Source organism: Medicago sativa, chromosome 7 (assembly GCF_051527215.1).
Source record: "Medicago sativa cultivar Bolivia chromosome 7, Bolivia_mono, whole genome shotgun sequence".
NCBI classification, from domain to species: Eukaryota; Viridiplantae; Streptophyta; class Magnoliopsida; order Fabales; family Fabaceae; genus Medicago; species Medicago sativa.
Genome location: NC_140755.1, coordinates 78,652,966 through 78,673,234, shown reverse-complemented (window position 1 = coordinate 78,673,234; position 20,269 = coordinate 78,652,966). Strand labels below are relative to the sequence as shown.

At 32.7% G+C, this 20,269-nt stretch overlaps 3 protein-coding genes and 1 non-coding gene across 4 annotated transcripts; 3 read left to right on the top strand and 1 right to left on the bottom strand.

Moving 5' to 3' along the window:
- The first annotated feature begins 1,037 nt into the window (after positions 1-1,037).
- LOC146908876 (flavin mononucleotide hydrolase 1, chloroplatic-like) lies at positions 1,038-5,254 on the top strand. Its single transcript, XM_085730693.1, has 6 exons — positions 1,038-1,456; positions 1,718-1,769; positions 4,137-4,251; positions 4,326-4,396; positions 4,573-4,660; positions 4,930-5,254. The coding sequence occupies exons 1-6, from the start codon at positions 1,130-1,132 to the stop codon at positions 5,051-5,053; spliced, it is 777 nt and encodes a 258-aa protein (XP_085586819.1). The 5' UTR covers positions 1,038-1,129; the 3' UTR covers positions 5,054-5,254.
- Positions 5,255-5,880: 626 nt separating this feature from the next.
- LOC146908875 (U5 spliceosomal RNA) lies at positions 5,881-5,997 on the top strand. Its single transcript, XR_015021025.1, has one exon. It is a non-coding gene; the product is annotated as a U5 spliceosomal RNA (small nuclear RNA).
- Positions 5,998-8,384: 2,387 nt separating this feature from the next.
- On the top strand, positions 8,385-10,594 carry CXIP1 (CAX interacting protein 1). Its single transcript, XM_085730699.1, has 3 exons — positions 8,385-8,629; positions 8,866-9,135; positions 10,349-10,594. The coding sequence occupies exons 1-3, from the start codon at positions 8,428-8,430 to the stop codon at positions 10,402-10,404; spliced, it is 528 nt and encodes a 175-aa protein (XP_085586825.1). The 5' UTR covers positions 8,385-8,427; the 3' UTR covers positions 10,405-10,594.
- A 1,457-nt stretch (positions 10,595-12,051) lies between these two features.
- On the bottom strand, positions 12,052-17,727 carry LOC146908873 (uncharacterized). The gene is made up of 8 exons (XM_085730698.1): positions 17,099-17,727; positions 15,864-15,955; positions 15,046-15,743; positions 14,106-14,176; positions 13,902-13,991; positions 13,559-13,756; positions 13,161-13,323; positions 12,052-12,703 (listed from the first exon to the last, which is right to left on the bottom strand). Exons 1-8 carry the CDS (start codon positions 17,462-17,464, stop codon positions 12,540-12,542), a joined length of 1,842 nt encoding a protein of 613 aa, XP_085586824.1. The 5' UTR covers positions 17,465-17,727; the 3' UTR covers positions 12,052-12,539.
- Positions 17,728-20,269: the final 2,542 nt, after the last annotated feature.

Here is a 20,269-nt window from a genome sequence, read left to right as displayed (position 1 = left end):
CACAAAACCACTTTCTAATGCACTTTCATCATGAAAATTATAAAGCTAATACACCAAGCGTCTTCCTTGCCGTGATTCTCAACGTGATTTTGCGTTAATTGACGCCATTCCAAACATACTATAAGATGAAGTCCAATCCTACTCAAGCTCCTCGCATAGCACTCACTTAGTCCATAGTTCCCAACAATATTTGCGTATGTTCCTTGTGATCTCTATTGCCACCTATAATTTGAATGGTCTTCAACGGTTGCTGACTTCATCCATTGAAACCTCTTATTCGTAACGACTTGAACAACTATTACCTCCCCAACTATATAAACACACCCTTGAGTGTGAGAGTGTTTGCAGGTACCTCCATTTTTTTATTCATATTTTGACTTGTGATGATATATAATTGGTGGTTACGAATTAAGATGCAATATTTTGATTTGTCATGATATTTAATTGGTGGTTAGAAATTAAGATACAATATTTTATATTTTGTTTATCAAGTGAGTACAACTAACTAACTAACTACATTTTTTTTTGTGGTGGCCAGGGTTCGAACCCCGGACCTTGCATATTTTATGCATTGTCCCTATCAACTGAGCTATGCTCACGAGGACACTAACTACATTTGTTTACTTGAACTAACTAAATATCTAAATTGTAGAAATACAAGTGTCCTTAGTTTTGTCTTAAAAAGGGTGAATCAGAGTTCTAAAAAATAATATTTTCAATGCAAATATTCTTTTTTTTTTAATTCTTTAACCATACCACGACCTTATATTGTATTCACCATATAAACCGTTGCAAAATTTTGATGTCTCAAAATAATCCAACTCAATATTAATGCAACATTCACACGTGAAAAATGTAGTAGAAAATTCTTTTTTTTTTTTTTTGAGAGAGTAGAAAATTCTTATATACTTACATAATGATAATACATCTCCTTTTCATTCATCATGCCTATTTTTGTTTTTGAAGTAGTGCATCATGCCTATTGGTACTCCAATCACTCCCCAAAAATATAATTAAATTGGTCATACCCTACCTTAGTTGTTCCTATTTGGACTCTAATTTACAAGCAAAGATTGTCCATATCCATATCCATATTCATATTAAAGTGAGCTACGACCCATGAATTTAGATGAAAACAATTGCAAAAATGGTGTTACCAAATGTTACAACACCATTCTCTTCATTCTCAATCCACAAAACACTTAAAACACAAACACCACCAACAACAACAAATTACTTAAAACCTTCACTTTCAAATTCAATCACAAACATGTCATCATTCCCCAAAAACACAAACAGAAAACTTCCAATTCTGTTATTTGACATCATGGACACAATTGTTCGTGACCCTTTTTACAAAGACATTCCAGAATTCTTTGGAATGTCTTTCAATGAACTCATAGATTGCAAACATCCAACATCATGGATTGAATTTGAAAAAGGTCTTATTGATGAGGTAAAAACTAAAGCAATACACTTTGATATAATTCACTGCAAAATTAAAAGACCCTTTTTCATGTTATGTATAAAGATTGAATCTTTTTACAATTATGAATTTAAATTGCAATTGGGGCATTTGAGTGTGCTTGTTTTGATGGTATCTTCATTCATGATGACCTTCAAATTTCTTAGAACTTTTGCATTGAATGGATTGATAGTTTGGTAGTTTCTGCTTTTATCAGTAGTTTTCTTATCAATCTGTTTTATTTTCTTTCAGGCGGAGCTAGAAAGAAAGTTTTTTAAGGATGGAAGGGATTTTGATTTAGAAGGTTTGTCTCAGATTTTGTTGTTAGATAGAGTTGATCACTTAGTATTTGATCTTATGTGTGGTGAATTGAACAAATATAAGTATAACTTTGTCATATGTAGATTACTTGTTAATATAAGTATAACTTTGTCATATGTAGATTACTGGTTAAAAAATGAAGATGATTTGGAGGTACAAATTAGATGTGGTTTACTCATATGGTCTGGATTATCATATATACTGCTAGAAAACATGTTAGCTTTTCTTTTCTCATTTTTGCTAAAAAAGTGTTATGGTTCTTCTTTATTGCTCAAAATAAAGATGAGTTCACAAGTACATGATGTACTTGTAAATCTGAACATGAGTACAGACTACAGATTCCCAAAATAGTTGTAGAAATGAAACCAAATAGTTGTGGAAGTTGTGGCAAGTAATTGATATTTCAACAAGCCACCATTCACATAGACAAAGATATTATGTGTTGTCTATCACACCAAAATTCTCCACCACTTGATTAATTGAAACAGTACCAGCTGCAAAATTTCCACAAACTTTAATGAACTTATTGATGAATGTCAGTCCAAACTAAAACCTGCAGAATTTCCGCTTCAGTAACAGTACAGCCGCAATATCAAGATTAATATTATGAATTTTGTTGCACATTTCTTAATTTTCAAATTATCCATATAGCTGCAAACCAAATTGTGGATATCCTTTCGTGTAAAATTCTGCCACCTTGAAATAAATCTAAGAATTGAACCAAATGATCCCCTTTCTCATCGGACGTAACTGAACAAAAGCCTAGCCACTGAATAATTCACCCCACAACACTTGAGAAGATTGGACACTAAAAAAAGAAGTGTCTAATTGTTTCGATTTGATCACAGTCTCCCACACATTATGTTAGAGTGGGATCAATAATTCTCGTCTTACCAAGAGTGTATATCTTTGGTTGGTACTTTATCTTGCAGTGATTTCCAAACTTTCAAAGGTAGTGAAAGTTATTCCAAACTTCTTAATATAATGGTAGATATTTCCCTTGTGCCGTTATATTCTTTAGTACGGCATATGCCTCAGCAATAGAATAAATGCGTCCCTTTACTTCTTCCCATTTCCCTCATCATCTGTTCCTACTCACGTGAAAGGGATACTTTATCTTTGGCCATTGATGATGGAACAGGAGCTGTATTAGGCGTGGCTCCATCACCCGAGTACAAATTTCTCATTTATTGCTCGCTTGTCGGACCTGTCTACCAGTTTGTTTCAGCCGCTGAACCAATTCTTGTTCACAATGCCACTCACTTCTACCTTCCACAACCGGACATACCTTACCCTTGCTGATTTTGTATAATCTATGCCATAACGACAACTAAATCTCTCCTTAAGAGGTATCTCTCTTGCCCACTTATCCTCCTAAAAAAGTGATTCATTGCCATTTCCTACTTTTCTTCTCAGATTACTTGAAAACCAAGACTAAAACTGTCAACCACTTCCTTGATCGATCAATAACAAATCTCTCCACCATACTGAACATTTCCCAAGCTTCCCTCTAGCAATTTCCCCACACGACCCATATTTGAGATCTAACTATCTTACCCAAATCAGTTTTTGTCTACCTTCATTCTTTTTTACAACCCTCAGCCTTTTCACTACACACTAAATCCAAATTTTGACCCGATTTACTTTCCTCGCTAACTCACTCTTACCCCACAAAAATTGTTTATAAATAGATTCAAGGGAAGGGCAAATACTTGACAGGATCTTGAAGAAAGAAAGGAAGTAGACTGGAGAGGCAGATAAGTCAGAGTTGAGAAGGACATTCGACTGCCTATGGTAAATTCCTATTATTCCTCCTTAGTCTTTTCTTTACCGTCTCAAATTCTCAATCACCAGTTAAGCTGTACAAGACAAATACTTAAGGAGAGATATAGTCCTCCTTATGAAAATCTTTAAGCGAACTTCTGTTAATCCAATACAGGTTTTGGGCTTGCATTAATTTCCTTTTAAATGATTGATTTTTTGTTTTTCGCTGTACCAGTACTCTCAATAACTTTGCTGTAAAATATTATCTTTGAATTAGTGTGAATTTAGTTCTGATGCACGACATTGTAAATGGTAATTATGTTTTGGGTTGTTATTAACATTAAGGTAGATAAGTTAGAGTTACACTGCAAACAAGTCCTCATTTTCCAATATATACTGTTGTCTTTATCCTACCTTGACTGGCTATATGTTACTTTTATGTGCTAATTGAAATAGGTCAATAATTTGATGTCAACATCAAAATTCCATGAGAGCATTCATAATGTACTCTGTGTATCATTTTTGTGCTCCAAGCCCCCTCTCTTTTGATATAGCTACTGACTTGCATGTTCTTTTTCTATGACAGGCCTTAAAACTTGTATGAGAAATGGGTATTCATACATAGAAGGGGTTGAACAATTGCTTCTTGCCTTAAAGAAAAATAACTTTGAGATGCATGCTTTTACTAATTATCCTATATGGTAAGAAAATGAATTTTCTATTGCAATATCTGGTTTGCTTTTCGTGGCATTCTACGTAATATTTTGTACTGTAGGTATCAGTTGATCGAAGACAAGTTAAAGCTATCAAAATATTTATCTTGGACGTTTTGTTCGTGTACACTTGGTAGGCTCTCTCACTCTCTATGCCTTTTGTGTTCATCAGCTTTTTGTTTGATTATGATATTATATCCTAATTGGACCGAAAAAAAAGAACTCATCATTTAAAGGTCAAACTATACACTCAGACTATCCTTTCATGGAAACCTTGAATATTATAGAGCCATTTTTATTGTGTTTCAGGAAAGAGGAAACCGGATACTGAATTCTATAAGGAAGTTGTCAGGCATCTTGAAGTTGATCCAGAATATTGTATTTTCATAGATGACAGGTTTCTAAAACTTCTATACATCAGATTATTTATGAAAATCAAACCATGATATCACTTACAATTTATCAATAATACAATACACACAGATTTGTATGCAATGCTTATGTACTAGCATCTTGGCACCCAATGTAAATCTCTCCCTCATCCCGCGTCACCTCTAATCAAGCAGCAGACATAAGCAGATTATTTCATTTGAATTTGCTAATGGCCAACCTATCAAAGTAGTTTATCATAAGGTGTGTCTAATTATATAGTTATTGTCTTCTCAGGCCAAAAAATGTGCAGGCAGCAGCTGAAGTTGGGATCAAGGGTGTACATTTCAAGAATGTCGATTTACTGCGCGAAGAACTGTCATTGATGGGGGTTGACATTTCAACTGATGAAGATCAATAGCTTATTTTTTTTATCTCTCTAAATACACCAATTTCGTTTACACGGTGAAAAAAGGATAAGCCAGATTCTTAATTGTATATTGTTCATTCATATCATGCTATTGAGCTTTGTTAAAATGATGGTTTAAGTCTATATTTTGGTGTAATTGAGATTTAAAAGAATTGGAAAATTAACATGAGAGATGACCATATATTAATTCAATTACACTTAAATTTATTTTTGAAAACATTGTATAGCTTCTTTCGTACAAAAAGAAAACAAGTTCTCTCATTCCCTCTAAAACCCTTAATTCAAACATATTAGTGGATAGTTCAATTGATTGAAGGGTTGAATATGTAAATGTAGTACAGATATAATTAAATGTACCCCAAGAAAAGTATAAATATATTTTTAGTATTAATTAAGGTTTATACAATAATTTAACCTTTTTGTGAAGACTGTTTGAAAATAACACATCTAACAGAAGAAGAGAAAATGGGAAGAGTCCTTTCTTGATGTGAAGACATTGGCTTGATACTTGCATTACACATGGTGTTGAATGTTGATGCTAATTGATTCCACATAAAGGTTATTTTTCATGATAAAATATTGCTTTTGTTCTGATTTGATAATGAAATTAAAATGATCTGAAACATATAAAATCCAGAAGAAAAGATTAACCATATTTGTGAGGCTATTTGTTGAGGCACAGACGATACACGGGAAACAAAAGCATTATTATGTGCGCACAGTATGTTAATGTATTAGTCCCACATCGACTGGTGCAACGACTAAATTAAGCTAGTGAGCTTATAAAATGAAAGGAGTTGTGAAGTTGTAAAGCACGGAGCCATGTGATAAGCACATAGCGAACTATTCTTTCGCCTTTTACTAAAGAATACCGTGTGCTTGTCACTGAAAGTGGCATACGATAATTTTTGAAAGAGTTCTCTTTAATGAGAGCTCTGCAATATTAGTTTAATTTTTTAATATTCTTGTAGGTTTTATTTAATATGTGTAATATTGCATATATTAAACTAACTAAAACGAGTAAGTTTTTATTGTAATCAATTATTATTATTTATTAAAAGTAATATACTTATATACTTAATACAAAATATACAAGTTTCAATGTTGTAACCAAAAACCCTTAGAGTCCGTTTGGTGCATTAAAAGATGGATAAGGATATGATATGATAGTGACCTGATAACATTTATCATATCACATGTTTGGTGCACACATGATAGGAAAATATAATTTTATTTTTTCATGTGTTTGGTACACCTTTGCTAAGCCAAATAAAAATTAAACTTAAGAACATTCAGCCATTTCAAAAACTCCAAAGGCAGCAAGAACATTCGCAAATCCATGCCACAAAGGTACCAATAACATTCAAAAGCAAACCGATGCCACTAATTTCAATAATTGGTGAAAACGTCCTTTTATTCATCGATTTACAAAATAAAGTTAAAAATTGTGTTTTGCCATTGTACCAGAAAAGAATTCTACCAGAAAAGGGCATAATCCAATAATATCAAATTGGGTTTAGATGAATCAGTACTCAACGATTCACAAATAAAGGTGAAAATTTTGTTTTGCAATTATAGCAGAAAATGCAAAGATCATCCAAGAATATGAAATTGAGTTCAGATAAATCAAAAAAATAAACTAAAATAGGAAGGCTGGCGGTGGAGTGGAGAGATGAACTGTTGGGAGAGAAAAAAAAACTGAAATCAATTTTGACACAGAATTATTGGAGAGGGAGTGAGTCGAAGGAGGGTCTTTGAAGAATAAAAGATGCGCGTGTGAGAAGTTGTTATGCTATCAGGTTGTTAACCCACCAAAAACTAAGGATAAAAATAACAAAGGTCTTGTTAACGAGTGCCCCTGGGGCACTCTTTAAGCATTCCTAATGAATAAATTATTCTTTAAAAAAAGTAAAGACTTCAATTTCCAATGCAATAAATGCACAAACTTTCATAAAATCTTACTACTTTAGGTGCTTAAAGAGTGTCCGGGGCTCTCGTTAACATTTCCCAAATAACAAAGGTTGGATAGGATAGGATTGAAAATGGGTTTAATTTAATCTTTCCTATTGGTGCACCAAACAACAGACTGAGTCAGGATATGATAGTTCTATCCTATCCTGTCTCCCTATCATGTGCACCAAACGAGCCCTTATTGTTATGAGTAGTGATATTTGTACTTCTCTTTCTTACAACTTTCATGACAACTTTGTTTTTCTCTCCTATGATTGGTCAAAAAAAATAGAGAGAGAAAAAGGAAGAGAGAATAAAAACATAATGTGAATATGAGAGATAAAATTGTCAAAAAGTTGTTAGAAAATGGTTGTACAAATATCATTTCTCTATTGTTATTTGGATAATGGTCATGTTGTTCCAGCTTACTCACCCGAGGGAGTAGTTGTTATGTTAATATTTTTTCCATTGTGAAGATTGGAACCTTGCACATCGAACACTTAAACACCTTTAATCATTCAACTCAACCAAGTGAGTACCCATCCCTTCGTCGTGTTTTTTTTCTTCCTTTTTTCCTTCTTTAAACTTTGATTTCTCACCTACAAATATTCAAAAAGTTTAATTGTTCAAATTGACCATGTAATAAACGTGAAATTTGAAAAAATGATCATATAAAAAAAAATACAGATTCTACCTCTGTAATGTGAGATTCTTTATATTTTCTTGTAGACATAAAGTCCAGAATTCTTTATATTTTCTTGTAGACATAAAGTCCAGAAAAATACAGTACTATATTTTTCTTCAATTCATGATCTTGAGATTTTTCTTATACTTTTTCTATATATTCTTTTATTTCCAATGATTTAACTGCTACCATTTATCTGATTAACTCTCTTTATTACAAAATTCACATGTATCTACACATCTAAACCACTTAAACTTTGTTTCCATCATATTTTATACTATAAATGCTACCCCAACTAATGATATTAGTTAATTTCTTTCTTTTTTCTTCGGAAGATACTTAGTTAACTTTTAAGTTGCATTTATACAATGATATAAATAATATAATACATGTTCCCTAAAGTTTTTTTTTTTTAAGTTATCTTTAAAAAAATGGTGATAATTTATCCAACAACCAATGAAAATTAACAACATAAATGAATTTATAAGTGGAATAATATATACACCTATATTTTTTGTTTTGTTACATGAGTAAAATATGTTTGTGGATATCATTTGCAAATGTAGTACCAATTTTTATTTTTGTTGAAAGATAATAATAGACCTCATCAATCATTTATTTATTTATTTTTGGTTACACCTCATCCATGATTTGATAAAACCAACAGTAACACTTGGAAAGAGAATTGCGACTGGAAGTTGAAACTCAGAAACTGAACAAACAAACAATCATGTCTTTGAGTTCGTGCGTTAAACCATTCTCTTTGCAAGTACACTTGTATCCAACAACATCATGCTTCAACTCCCATGTAACGACCTCGTCACTGTCTCTTCCACCTCGTTCACCCCTTGTTCTTAAACAAAACACTATTTTCCATTCCCAACCCAAAATTCAACTCAAACAACGTTTTTCCACCACAATTCGCTGTTCTGGTACTTCTCTACCCTCTTTTCCTTCGTGGGTTTTCACTTAATTACTTTAAAGTTTCAATCTTTAATTCCCCCATTTCAATTTCACCCTTCAATTTTTACACAATTCACAAAAAGCCCCTTTTAGGGTTAAGTCTATTTTTTCAATTAATTTTTCATTTTTACAATTTGATAGATAAGAATATGAATATATAATCTTATATGCAACTTGGGTTTTTTCTGATTTTGATTTGTTTCAGCTTTGACTCCTGAATTGAAGACCACATTGGATAAAGTTGTTACATCAAACAAAATAGTTTTGTTTATGAAGGGTACCAAGGATTTTCCACAGTGTGGATTCTCAAATACGGTTGTGCAAATTTTGAGGTCTTTGAATGCGTCTTTTGAAACGATAAACATATTGGACAATGATATGTTACGCCAGGGACTGAAGGAATATTCCAGTTGGCCTACCTTTCCTCAGCTCTATATTGATGGAGAGTTTTTTGGAGGATGTGATATCACTGTTGGTATGTCCTCTTGAATTTCTGATTTTCATACTTGTTTCTGTCTGTGTGGTACAATATTTGGCCTAATCAATCAATGTTGCCTTGGTGATAATGTTAACATAATGTTGTATGAGACATAGTCTTGGGCTGTCAATAACCAACATGAAAATAAACTAAGTGTAATAGAGATGATGATGTTGCTTTGGATGTGTGGTAAGATTAGATGAGATATGATTAGAAATGACAACATTAGAGAGAGAGTTAGGGTAACACCTATAGTAGAAAAGATGGTGGAAACTAGGCTTAGGTGGTTTTGGCATGTAAATAGAAAACCTCTAGATTATGTAGTAAGGAGAGTAGATCGGATAGAGAGTAGTCAAATCACTAGAGACGGAGGAAGACGTAAAAAAACTATTAAAAAAAACTTTTAAGAAAGATCTAGAGATTAACGAGTTCGATATAAATATGGTATATGATAGAGCATTATGCGTCGTTAGATCCATGTAGCCGATCCCATTTAGTGGGATAAGGCTTGTTTGTTGTTGTTGTTTAATTTGGTTTGCTTCCCTGATGGAATCTTTGAACATGAGCTAAAGGGTAGATAATTAGTAATAGGAAGAGCTATGATAAATTTCACATTTAACATCTGAGCTAGGAAATATTCTAATCAAGTTGCTACTAGTGATTAGTTATCATGTTAAACTTTCCTCAAAAAAAGTTATCATGTTAAACTAATGGAGATATTATATTATACTATAGGTTTCCTTCTCAATTTTTGAAGATTTAAGATTCACTAATTAGAACCTAAAAAGAAATGGAAAGAGTTTTATCTAAAGATTGAATTTGAAGAAAAACTAGAAATACAAAAGATGACCAGATTGGTTTAAATGCAAGTAACCTGACAAATATTCTATCATGTTGGTGACAAAGATATTGTTTTTTATCAGCTATTGCAAAATCGATGTTTACAAAATGCCAGTTTGCACATATTAATCTTTTTCTTGTTACAATTACATACCTTTGCTTCCTTGTAATTGATCCATAAAAGTTGAAAGAAAAAAAATGCTTTCGAGTAGGTCCTCCAGCTTTCATATGTTTACTGCATGATGTTACTATTGACTGCATAAGAATCAGTTATTAAGTTTATTTTTTAACATCGGATAAGACTATATTATTATCGACACTTAATTTCTCGTAAATAATTGTTCTAATCTCACTTTGTTTATGGCTGCAGAGGCATATAAGAATGGAGAATTGCAGGAACTAGTGGAGAAGGCAATGTGCTCCTGAAGCCTCATTTGCTCATGAGCATAATCATCACCAAGTTATACAATGGCTTTGGGATAACGGAGCAAATATATTTGTATGATACATTTTGTGTCCACAAATGTCTATTATGATTATGAGTATGAGTATGTATACTACATTGCAATTATTCTGGCATTTGAATACAAAGTAGAATATCTCATTGAATGGACAATTATAGTGCTAGTTGCAGCTGCAAACGTTGTTCAATTAATCAATTTTCTCGCTTTTGTTAAACTTCCTTGATCGGGATAACTACTACAAGATCATCCATTGATTTAAATTGTGAAATCAGTCTCCTACAAATGCAAGGTCTGTTTACAACAGACCCCCAGTGTGTCTAACTCATCCTTATACATTGTCATGACATGAGGCTTGTAGCCTCGGTTTGAATTTTTCTGTTAAACTGTTATGTTGCTTCTTTGTAACATGATACCACTGTTTTAAATAAAAATTAGACCGGACTGACCTTCGAACCGGTTCAACCGAGAATCGGACCCAGAGTCTATCCAGTCAGGAGTTTAAATCAGTTGTGCTTATAAACTGGACGTTATGGCATCGATCCATGGTTCAACCACATGATCCATTACCCCGGTTGTTGACCTGGTTCAGTTGATTCACTCACCCACTCAGTTGCATGTGCTCCTAAAAAATTTCAGAAAACATGCTGCCGGATTCGATATTGTGAGAAGAGTGTGCAAGGGACGCATGCCAATGACCATGCAAGCAAATGCTTTGATTCCAACTTGCCAGAGTCTATATTATAATTTATATACAACACCTGCATGATATTCTCTCAACCAAATAATTATTTATCATTAACTAATAAACCCTTTTTTTTATTTTTTAAATTGGGTTAATCATTGGTCTGATTTTTGGAATACTGGCTCTACCCGGTAGTTAGAATGGTACAAAATTAGCTTCCTCTATGCAGTACTTCTAAAAAATGGTAGAAGTGTCGCTGTAGATTGTGCACTTAGATATTTAAGGTATGTGATTCCAATTCAATACAATTAACATGTGATGCTAGGTGTGCCAAATGCCAATGTACTGAAGAGAAGCTGGTGGGACAAATTCTTAAGATATGAGAATATTTTCCTAAAATTTATTGAAAAGATCAAGGGCTTTACCTGTCTAATTGAAATGTGGCCATATATTTATTGGTGGAAGGATTTCCCAACATATTTATCTTAAATTTTTTGTAAGAGGGGCAATCATCATATAGTAATACTTGTGTAATCATTTTTTTTTTTTTTATTGAGTGAATGAAGACATATGTGATTGTGACTTTAGCTGGATAATGATATCAATTGGAAGTCAGGCTCAAATTGAAAGCTAACTCATTTTTAAAGTTTTGACAACATTGAGAATGTGATTCTTAAACAAGCTAAAGGGTTTAGTGGTATATGCATGGGAAAAAAAATAAAAATTAATGGCAGTGGTCGGAAATTGGAAATCGTCTGAACATACGACAAAATATAACATAACATCCATGCTTTTTAAGTCTCAACCCAGTTGTTTGTGTCTGTTCATTCAACAAACAAGGGATGTACATGTTTTTTGGATGCTCTTAATTGTATCACCCTTCTAGAGAAATTTATCTGTAGTGAAAATTAAAAGTCACTCAGCATATCATAACATAAAAAATCCATAAAAGAATAAAAATGGGAAATTATGTTACATTCTGAAGAGCTATTACTCACAATAACAATGCCTGCAAAAACAAATTTAGTGCCACTCTCCTTTACACAAAATACAGCACTGGCTATATACAAGGTTTGACGAAACATATATGAACATGGAAAATCATTTTCAGAAGAGTGGTAAGGAATATTAGACGATGACAACAATAATCATCAAAGAATATCGGATGAAATCAAAATGTGGATCAGCATGCTTTGTCCATACACTGCAGCTTTCAATGCAGGAATATTCGACTAGGAGGAATACTATGGTTTTGAAGAGGTCTATTCAGCATATTCTCCCACTTAAAGATTTTACAATCATTAACTCCTCTTGGTCAGGTTTCAATCAAGAATCAACTTCCATTGTCAAGCTAAAACGATGCTTGTAAAATTCATGGAATGGTCCGATGATCGGTTGATGCAAAGACACCTATGCTAAGTTCCATTGCTCTTTATTTTGGAAGAGTGGTTAGATGAGGAGGATTGGAGCAAAGACTGTGCAGCTAATAATCTTTCCCTTAACAAGGCATTATACTCGTACAGATTTTTGAGATTCTTCTGAACATCGGACATGTCCATTTCAGAACCACTCTTGCATTCTGCATCATATTTGCATACAAGTTATATCCATTGAAGGTAGCAAAACACCACAGTACAATTTTTGAAACTTGAAAAAAGGTATCATTAAAATATCTCTTCAAATAATGCAGAAACAAGTTTTAAATAATGGTAAATAATTGACGATCCAACAGCTATTAAGCAGATAAACCAATTGAAAGACATAATGTGTTAGCAGTGTTACCTATGATAGTAAGTAATAGAGAAGCAAAACCAAAGTTCAATAGCATTATATCATGACAAAACATGGAGCCAAGAGAGACATTTATGATGGGGAGACAGTGGATCTAAGATTTCAGTTTCACTTTTGAAACTCAGCAAAGTAACATTCAACAAAACTTATTTCACACGAAAAGATACTGATTTAAATATCACCTAATAAGTATGCTGGACAATATATTAAAACAAACAACTAATTGGTAATTGTTATTAGCATACCTAGTGAAGGTGGAGGAGGAATAAAGTTATCATCAATAGTAGACGATTCTTGAGGTTGACATGGTGGGAAATCTCTGCTTGAACCAACACTATGCTGCTTTGCCGTATTTTCATAATGCAGTGTAGAATCATTCGTAGATCCAAGCGGTTTGCTGATCAATGACTGGAAGAAAACATTGAAATTAATTTTAAAAAGATGCGGCAGCAACCATATATTTTAGTAGAAAAACTAGCTACAAACAAATCATTCTGACTGCTCCCTATAGTTTCGAATATAAGCAATAAAAAAGTTATGTTTGGACACTTATGATTAACAACGACATCACATCTTTCCACGTGTGACTGACATTAGTAATTGTGAACTAGAAAAACGAACGGACATATAGTGACAGCTTTACCTTGTTGGCAGGTAAACTCGGTTTCTCGTACAAATTTATAGAACTTGTTTTGCTTTGCTGCCTTCGCTTATGTGATGATCCACTGCTTTGTATTGAATGCAACATAAACCCATCACAACAAGCTCCCTTTTTAGATTCATCATAGTTGTCTTCATCCATTGTAGGAACACCATAGGTAAACTTTACATATTTCCTAAGCTGGTTAAAAGCAGAAATATCAGTCATATAACCAACATATAAGAAGCCTATTATTGACTTCTTCAAAAAAAGAAGCCTATTATTGACAATAAGAAAATCAATGTGAAATACACAAGATGTTTTCAGATGTTAACAAAGACATTACTTTATCCCAATTATCTTGAGCTTTACACCGATTTTTAATTGACCGCAAAACACTATCCTCATTTCTGAGCTTCTTTACCCTGTATTCACACTAGAATTGTAAAACAAGGTTAAGACAATATTGATTGAACCATCATATAGTACAAAGTTTGAATTATTGAGGAATCCTAATTGAATATTGTCGAGAATCGAAGAAGAATTATACCTGTATCAATAGATAGAAAAATATGCCTATGCTAATGCAATACAGGCCACCAAGGTCCGCAAGGAAGCTCACTGCAGATAAAACAGAAAAGGATGAAACATCAACAGTGTGCACAAAAACTGGATATTCAAGCAGACATGTAGCAAAGATATGTCAGTGTTTCTATTAAGATTCCATATTGGTTGGATCTATGATCAAAATATCCTCATAGAAAAATTGTCCCTCCTGTAGTTAGCTTTTGGAGTTGAATTGGCACAATTTATTTTCAATTCTAATAGTTTCCAAAGCACCTTAATATATGACAAATGTTTAGACCAAAAAATCATGGCTCAATTGGTTAAACCTAATTTAACTATTGCCAAGTGATCTGGTAATTTCAATTAGACCTACCTAAACTAGTACAAAATAGTTCTTTTTTTTTGTTTGTTTGAAAAGACAGTAATTTTCTAATTCAGATTGTAAACATAAGTTATTTCCATTTTAGAAACAAATATATAGGATGGAAGGTCTTAGAGATCCAAGGATTTGATGGTTGAACTTGATGATAAAGCAGCTGATATGTAGCATCAACACTTCAGATAGAAGACGTATCTGGTGTCCCACACCGACATGTATGGTTACATTTAACTATTCAATTTTCTCAAGATATTACTGGTGTCGACATTTCAGTGTCATGGCAGTGTCAGTGCTTCATAGGCCGATAGTATTTAGTGACTAGTATGAACAAAGTTAGGAGTACTAATAAAAATATGATAAAATGGAAGAAAATAGTTAAAGGCTGAAGCAAACAACAAAATCACATGAGAAAAAAAAGCCTTGAGGACTGCAAAGAAAAAGATAAAGGAATGCAAGAATTGACTAAATATAAAATATGGGATACAACTAATTAGAAAAATTGCAGAAGATAACTTACATATACGAGATACAGAAAGATGCTTACCAGGACCCAAAATACTCTCTTTATCAACCTCCACAACATAAGCAGAGAGAAAATTGATATACAATGTGGTGTTGACTAGTCCTTCAACAGAGTTTTCAAGGGACGTTCGAAGTTGATTTGTATCACGAAAAACTGAACCACGGAGGAACTCGTGAAATAAAGGCTGAATGAGCTTTAGATCGTGCAAATTACGGTATATTCGGGGAAACAGATTGAACTTCAAAATATTTGATTGCCTCCCTCTAAATGTAACCGGTCTATCATCAAAAGTGCTTCCATTCTTTAGCGTTCCATTAACAAAACTCACGTGTTTCTTAGCACTATCCGTTGAAGCGAGATTGAATTCATAACCAACAGCAGTAGCGGGACTATTTGGGAGATCAACAAATTGCCATGAAATGTACATGTTATCGGAGATGAGCTTGCAACCTTTACACTTGAGTGCTATTGTTGGTCCCTTGCTTGAGTTGTGACAAGAGTAGTTTGCTAAAGTTGACAGAGAAACAACTCTTTCGTCAATAAATCCCGGATTTCCAGAAACTATGTTACCGAGATCACGTAGATTTGCACAGCTCATACTAGATATAGTTGTTATATTGAACTCCATGTCATTCAGAAATGAGGTTAATTCTGGTGCATTTGTTGCTCTTATATTATGAACCTCAATTGATCTCTTTGATATGATCTGGTATAGCAACCTAATGGAAATTGGAAAGTTGAGTCAAAAATAAAGATTTTGACAAATAGAAATCAAAGCGTAATAAAGGAAAACATTATAGATCTCATTAATATATCCTGACAAGGTATCGAAGACTCACGCAGCAAATAAACCAATGAAAAGTATCCAACTTGCTATGGAGAAAGCTCCACCAAGTTCAGTTTTGCGTTTGGTTACTACTTTCTTATCGTCCTACAAGAAAACAAAATTTCACTCAACATTAATTTACTTAGTTGATAATAATAAAATACATATCGCATCGCGTGCAACATAAACCTACATGAGCATGCCTATATTGTAATTCTATTTCAAGAACAGCTACAAGCAGTTGTGTCACGATAGCAATTTAGACGAAAAGGCGAATTCAGTTTGTAACCATAACAAATTAAACTACTTTATATGCAAAAAAAAAAAAAAAACTCTCAAGGCAAACAATATAACAAATTTATGAATACAGTTGGATTGTGAGATCAGTAAAGTGAATGAAATCTTAAATTTAGGTTGGGGGCATGAAGCTGAACCATCATGACTCATGAAATCAAAGAAAGGAACTAAACTCATATCGAACATATAGAGATTCAGGGAGAAGGTTTATATTTGATGTAATTTGTAATGATTGATCAAAATAGGAATCAATGAGTTCATGCTTATTTCTGATTCTGATACATATAATATAACTCTCTCAACTAATACATATAAACTAACTTAACTAGACATCAACTAATTAAATTGATCAAACAGAATAACCTTTAACTAAATTACATACAACTTTAATGCAATAAACTAACTTAACACCAACTAATTTAACTGATCAAACAGAATTAACTGTAACTAAATTACACTAAACTAAAAAGATCAACTAATTTCACTGATAAACGGAATATACTTTAACTAAATTACATAAAGTTTTGTTGCAATAAAATAACTTAACTAAACACCAACTAACTTAACTGATAAAAAGAATTAACTGTAACTAAATTATATACACTTTGGTTGTAATTAACTGACTTAACTAATCAAACAGAATTAAGTGTAACTAAATTATCGTATTGTTGTAATAAAACTAACTTAACCAAAAACACCAACTAATTTAACTGATAAACAAAATTAACTGTAACTAAATATACAGTTTTATTGTAATAAACTAACTCAATAAAACACCAACTAATTTAACTTATAAACAAATTTAACTGTAACTAAATCATATACAGTATTGTTGTAATAAACTAATTTATCTAAACACCAATTAATTTAACTAATCAAACAGAATTAACTTTAGCTAAACAGTTTTGCTGTAATAAAACAAATCAAAACAAAACCAAACAAAGTACTAACCAGCCAATGTCTAGTAGCAAAACAAATATCCAATCGACTAACAAACCACCTAAGTTTAAACCACACGCCACGACCATCACCAAGGCTCATAAACCTAAGAAATAAGCAAAACAAAAGCCAAGAGAGAAGCATGACAAGTGTAGCCTCCAAGAACACAGCTTGTGACTGTGTAAACTTCTTAAGAGAATCAAATCCAGGAAGTGTCTCTGGCAGCTTAAGAGCATAGTAATCAACACCAGTATCTGTGGTAATATTTGAGTCAGCTTCAAAGAGTTTGCAACTCTTAGCCACGACATCAAGAACATGTCCTGGTAAACAAGCACAAAGGGTGCCATTGTAGGTGATTGAATTTGAAGGACAAGCCATTGAAAAGAAAATCTGAGAGGGACCCAGATGAGAAAGAAGGGAAAAGATTCTAACTTAATGATGGATTTGAATGTTTGAACATGAATGATTAAATGGGTTGATCTTGTTTTGATGAATTGGTTGAAAGAGAAAATCAAGATTTTATGACATAGACAACAGAACCAAAGCAATTAATGTTGTTTTTTTGTTTTATTTAATGATTATTTTTGTGGGTAAGAGTTTCTTAGCGATGAAGTCGTTGGTGTTGGATAAAGAAAAGAATTGAATTTTGAGTAGGTGTTGCTGTATTTGTAGCTGGATTTGGTATATGTGTAACTTTTGTTTTTGTTTTTGATTTTGTTTATGTTTTTGTTTTGTCTTGCGTGTGTTTATTGTATTGGATTGTGCTTTTTTAACAAAGCAGTCACAGCATAGATTGTTCTGGAATACACGGTTCATTTTTTGTCATTATTTTATGGCCTTTTTTTGCTTACTTTAATGATACCGTATACTACTAGTGCGTATGTTTTCTTACATGGATTTCTTTCTTCTATTTTTCATGAAAAAAAAGTTAATTTGATGGCTTATTTGTGTGTTAGTGACTACAAAATTACATGAGATATGGAGGTTGAATAGCTCAACAGATATGACTTAAAAATTAAAGTAGTATAAAAAACATATATGAGTTAAAAATTAAAGAAGTAGGAAATTTTAAGTTTAAACTCCATACAAAGAAGAAAAAAATTAATTTAATAATCAATTAGTAACTTTTTATTTTTTTAAAAAGCTAATTACTAACATTGATTTCACCCGTGTCATTTTGGATTTTTTTTGTATTTTAACTCTTGGTGAAAGAAAAGTTTGGGCGAAGTATTAAAATGATCTTTTTAGAGAATTAAAACATGTTAATAAAAAATTACATGGATAAAATTTATGTTTTTGTTAGAAAGACTATTTCTAGACTTCGTCCAAATTATATGGACTAATTTGAGGTATTAACTTAAGATTTGAACCCCTAAACAAGGGTCTGACCGCGCCTTTGAATTTGAATCAAATGATTTTATAGATGCATTGGACCGTAGTTGCAAAACATCTAAACTCTTTAAACTACACTTCTTATTTCCTTTGTTCAAACTAAAATATACACTTACGGTAGAGTGAATATTCTAGACTTGATCACTCAAGAGAAAATATGGTACTTCCTCTTGACATACAAGTAAAGTTAAGATGTATTTGGTCTAAATTCAAACCAAATAACATCTTTACTTTCTTTCAAAAAAAAAAAAAAAACTCTACTTTTGCTTGTATTTAAGTTCATGATAGTACCTAACATGCGACTCGTATTAGAATTAACCTCATTTATCAAGCATGACTCACATGAATTTGAGTATTTGACTTACTAGTATAGTGACCCGTGCCAAGCACGGGAAATAAAAATCTTTTTTGATCAAATGTATAGATTTTATATTATGTTATCTTAAAATTATAAATGTGGTTATGATTTAAATTTGATATGGAAAAAAATATCATCTTAATGTTGTTAATTTTGTATATATTTTAAAATATATAAACATTGCACATAACGATTAAAGTATTTGGATTTATACTTATACTAATTATTTGTAGTATAAGATGTACTCATTGTTAAACTTAACATATGTAATATTTATGCAAAAATACGCCGACGTACTGTATATTATTATTTGTTGACATAATATATTTTATTAATCATAAAAACTAAAAAGATTATATTTTTTTTATATAATAGTCAGTGTCAGATGTATACCCATAGCCTGTGAATGCAAACGTTAAATTTTTTATGGGTGTGTCTAAATATAGTTTGGGCTACAGAAACGTCGATTGTTATTTGTTTTTATTTTTTACAAAACCAATGGTCTAATGTAAATTTGTATTTTGGGGTAACAACGATGTAAAAAAAAAGTTATGCGTACTGTTATACCTGAAAAGTGCATCAATTAAAAGTCAATGGCAGGAGGATCTGCTTATATAGAAATTGCATGTCCTGTAATGACCAATACGTAGACATGGCAACGGGACGGACCGGGGGCGGGTTTGAGAATCCCCGTCCCCGCCTCCGCTTCCATGCACCCGTACCCGCCCCCGCCTCCGTCCCCAAACCATATCAGGGGAAAAATTGAACACCCAACCTCGCCCTCAACTCCCGGCTCCGCCCCCACCCCCACCCGCGAAAACTTTATTTTTTATAAAATATTTAAAAAATGCATATTTTTTCATTTTTTCATAGCAACAAAAACACAATAATTATATTAATAATTATTTATCTAATAAACTTTTTTCAAAAGAGCAAAATAATTATAATAAATATGTTTCTAAAGAGTAATATTATATTAAAATAGGTTGGTACTTATGGAAATAAGATTATAAAATTTAAGAAAGAAAGTTTTAAAAAACGGGTGCGGGGCGGGGGTGGGTGCGGGGCGGGAGTAAGCATACCCCGCACCCGCCCCCGTACTAAAACTCCAAATTTCCACCACACCCGTACCCGCACCCGGTTAAATCGGCTTTTCCCCGTTAAATTCGGGGCGGGGGCGGCCGGGTCTTGCGGGGGCGGGGTTTGTTGTCATGTATACCAATACGCCTTACAAAGAAATTAAAAAAGAAAAACGAATTCCAAACAATACGTAACTTTAGTTTTTTAAATTATAGCAACAACAATTCTAAAACATAGCCAATGATCATACTTTTTGAAAAACTTCACGATACACAACATTTTTCGTTTCCTTGCAAACATTATTATCTTCATCCAAGATGAGTAGCTTCAAACCTTTTCTAGAAGTAACTCGA